Here is a 3,320-nt window from a genome sequence, read left to right as displayed (position 1 = left end):
GAGCGCGGTGCGGAGACACGCGGTTGGGAGCGAAAAAGCGCCATTTGGTTGGGAGCAGATGGCTGGCTGGGGGGCTGATCGCGTCTAAAGGCGTGTCATCCCCCTTCAGCGAGAATCCCTAAGGGCTCCCCTTGTCTTCGAAATCAATGAAAATTAAAGTGCAGAGAATGGATGAATAGTTAGACCTCGAGTCCCTCCTTTGTTCGCCTCAGCTACTGGTGGGCAGGAGTTAAACTACAACAGCCTCCTATAGAAACACTTAAGTTAAACAGTCTCCCCGTTAGCCCAGCATCTGAAAGAGAGAGGGAGAGGGAGGAAAAAAGCAGAAAAAGGAGCTTTCTGCTTGATTTCCCCAATACAGAATCGCGTGGCATAAATTAAGCCGGAGAAGAATGAGCGCCGTGGGCAGGATCCTGCCGGCTCTCACGGCGCCTTTCAGTCACGCTCAGCAGCGGTAATCGAGAAATCTGTGCCACGTCAATTTAACAAATACCCGGTACCGAAGGGGGGTTGTTAAGGATTTGGGGGCAAGTTTTCTTGGGTCTTTTTTTTTTTTTTTTTTTTTCCCTATTGCAGAGTTAAAGCCCTCGCGCGTGTAACTTTTTATTTCCAGTTTTCTAAGCAAGAGGATGCTAATGGACCAACTATCTATCTCTCGTAGATTAAAAGATCCGCCGTGATATATCACTTCTCCTCTCTACCGACGGGCTATCCCAAATTTCAAGACAGATGCTCCCCCCCCCCGATTGGGAAACGCGTTACGGAGTGATTCTTCCCCTTCACTCTCTCCCTTTCCCGGGGATAAAGCCGCAGCAAAGTTTGCGAAGCAGCGACAAACCACTTGAAAAGATGTTGACGCTAGGTGGCAAAAGTAATGTACGATTAAACCCGGCGCTGCTGCGGGGCGGCCTCCCGCCTTCCCCCCCGCGCCCCCCGCAGACGCCGGGCATGGCGGGGGGGGGGCGGCCGGCACCGCGGGAGGGCCGCGTCGCCCTCCTTATGCCCTCGCGATCGCTGCTCCCCTCTCTGCCCAGATACAACTCCAGAGTTAAAAAAAAAAAAAAAAAAAAGATCACCCCAAACATTCCTGTACATTTCAGCCTTCGTTTAAGCGCCAAGGGGCGGGGAGAGGGGGAGAGTACCTGGATCCTGGATGGGTCGTTCCATCAAAATTAGATGTAAAGGACACACACGTCGAGTGGCCGAATGTTGCAAAAGCCTAGATACTTGTTTAGTAGCGAGGGTACCTGCTTCGGTTTGGGGTAGGTATTACAACCCCCCCGTAAATGAACGTGGGCAGCTACGCTCCTGAAACAGTAAAGAAGAGCTGGGCTGAACGAGCTCGTTAGTGATTTTCTTTTAATTGCTATTACCCAAAGCTTTTACTTTAAGAAGTCTTTGAGATTTTTTTTTTCTTAGCGCATTGTAAGATAATTTGTGATCAAGACATCTGCTTCAATGAAAGTCACATTTTGCCATGCAAATGCACGTTTCAGCCCAATAAAGTCGCCATAATAAGGCTTTTAGCATGGCATACCTACAGTGAGGTTATTGTAGCCAAATCCTCTCCTTTCGCACACAAGCTTAATCTGTGCTGAAATGATCTGTTACAATTAAAATGACATTTACAGAGACAGTTACACCTTGCATCCTAATGAATCCGCCTGCGCCTACCAAAGGTGTTTAAACAGAGGGCCCGGACAAAGTGGAAAACCCCGCTTCGAGTGACATGCCAAAGTCGCCCTCCAACTTTTATCCCCCGCTTCCATCATTAAGAAACTGCTCAAATGGTAATCATCTCATCCCCCTTTCACGGCACCAGTAAATTCCTTTCTATGTTTTTAAGATCAAAACAAAAGTTCTAATGTCTGACGGATATGTATAAAAAATAATAAGGTGACGGTTGGTGTAAAGTTGGGTTGATTTTTTTTTTTATTATTGTTATTTATTTATTTTTACGGAGAGGGGGAAGTGCTGGAAGGGATTTCTTTAAAAAACGTGCGGACATTGTTGTAGAGGCAGTAGCGTGCGCCGAGGGGAGCTCTTTCTCTCCCTCGCATTGTGCAGGGAGCAGGTGCTGTCTACATTACCATACAGCTGAGAGCACAAAGAGCTAACTGATTCAGCCCTCACACAATAACAAACGGCCTTAATGACAGCCACGCGAACGACACACACCAAACTCACTTTTTACTAAGCTGAAGGAGGAAAAAAAAAAAAAAAAAGAGAGAGAGGGAGAGAGAGGGAGAGGTTGCTGGTGATGATGATAATAATCATAGAGGGGTACGGGACCCGGGCGGAGCGAGTGGCTCTCTCCGGCAGCGGTGCTGGCGGGGAGGGGACCCGCGGAGCCCGCAGACGGCTCCCCTCTACAGGTCCCCTCCTGCGCTCTGGCCCGCCGCCGGGACACCCCCTCCCCCCTCCTCGGGGACCCCATTTCCCTCCGCCGGCGGGATGAGCGATGTGAGCGGAGCCAAAGGAAGAGGGAGCCCTGGCTGGGTGCGCGCGAATTCTCCCCCTCCCGCCCCCCATTATCCCGGTTATGCCAGGGGAAATGCGGTGTGAATTTCAAGAGATCAGATTCCCCTTGTGGCTCGCTGCTTCCCACCTCCCTCGTCCCTTTAAAGCCGAAGATGCCCCTTGGAAATGGTCATGATCACGGAGTTACTTTTTGGGGCACGGCGGCTGCTTTGCACGTTTCAAGAGGTAATTACAGCCCGTCGTCCCCGGGGTTGTTTTCTCGCCGGAGAGTGTTGCGCTGCCTCTCGCCGGTGCAGAGGGGGTGTTACCCTCTCCCCAGAGCAGAAGGGGGATTCTTGGGGTTACCAAATTTGCAGGAATGTAAATGAGCACGTTTTGTGAGCGCGGAGGGGAGGGGGAGGAGGGTTGCACATTTTACAGCTCACTGACCATTTGGCGATCCATTGAGAGGAGGGTTTGGAAAAGTGGCTCCTTTGTGACAGCTCTAGCCAGATTGGGGGCTGCTCATTTGCATCTCATTAGGCATGCAGGCGGCCGGCGGGATATAAGGGAGGTGTATCTTTGGCGTTCCCCCCCCGGAGAGACCCGCCGAGCCGCGGCGCAGAGCAGAGCAGGGCAAGGCAGAGCAAGGCAGAGCAGAGCAGAGCAGAGCAGAGCAGAGCAGAGCAGAGCAGAGCAGAGCAGAGCAAAGCAGAGCAGGCATCCCCCTCCCCCGTAAGAACATACCCGGACACGTTCAGTGAGCCGCTATTGAGACACGAGCTTATTTTTGTTGGCTGGGATTCCTCTAAAAACAAAAGTAAACCCACAACAAGGCAAGAAAGCTTCTCTTCTTTCGA

General features: G+C 51.3%; 1 protein-coding gene across 1 annotated transcript in view; it reads left to right on the top strand.

Moving 5' to 3' along the window:
- Positions 1-2,646: 2,646 nt before the first annotated feature.
- DLL1 (delta-like 1 (Drosophila)) overlaps positions 2,647-3,320 on the top strand; it is a gene marked incomplete at its 3' end in the record, with an annotated part of 14,493 nt that continues 13,819 nt past the window's right edge. Inside the window, exon 1 of the mRNA XM_010004228.1 lies at positions 2,647-2,706. Within this exon, the coding sequence (XP_010002530.1) occupies positions 2,647-2,706 (60 nt within the window). The remainder of the gene's footprint in view (positions 2,707-3,320) is intronic.

This window comes from Chaetura pelagica, unplaced genomic scaffold (genome assembly GCF_000747805.2).
Source record: "Chaetura pelagica isolate M959 unplaced genomic scaffold, ChaPel_1.0 scaffold708, whole genome shotgun sequence".
Classification (NCBI taxonomy): Eukaryota; Metazoa; Chordata; class Aves; order Apodiformes; family Apodidae; genus Chaetura; species Chaetura pelagica.
The sequence above is the reverse complement of the archived record's forward strand: the minus strand, read 5'-3'. Positions and strand labels throughout refer to the sequence as shown.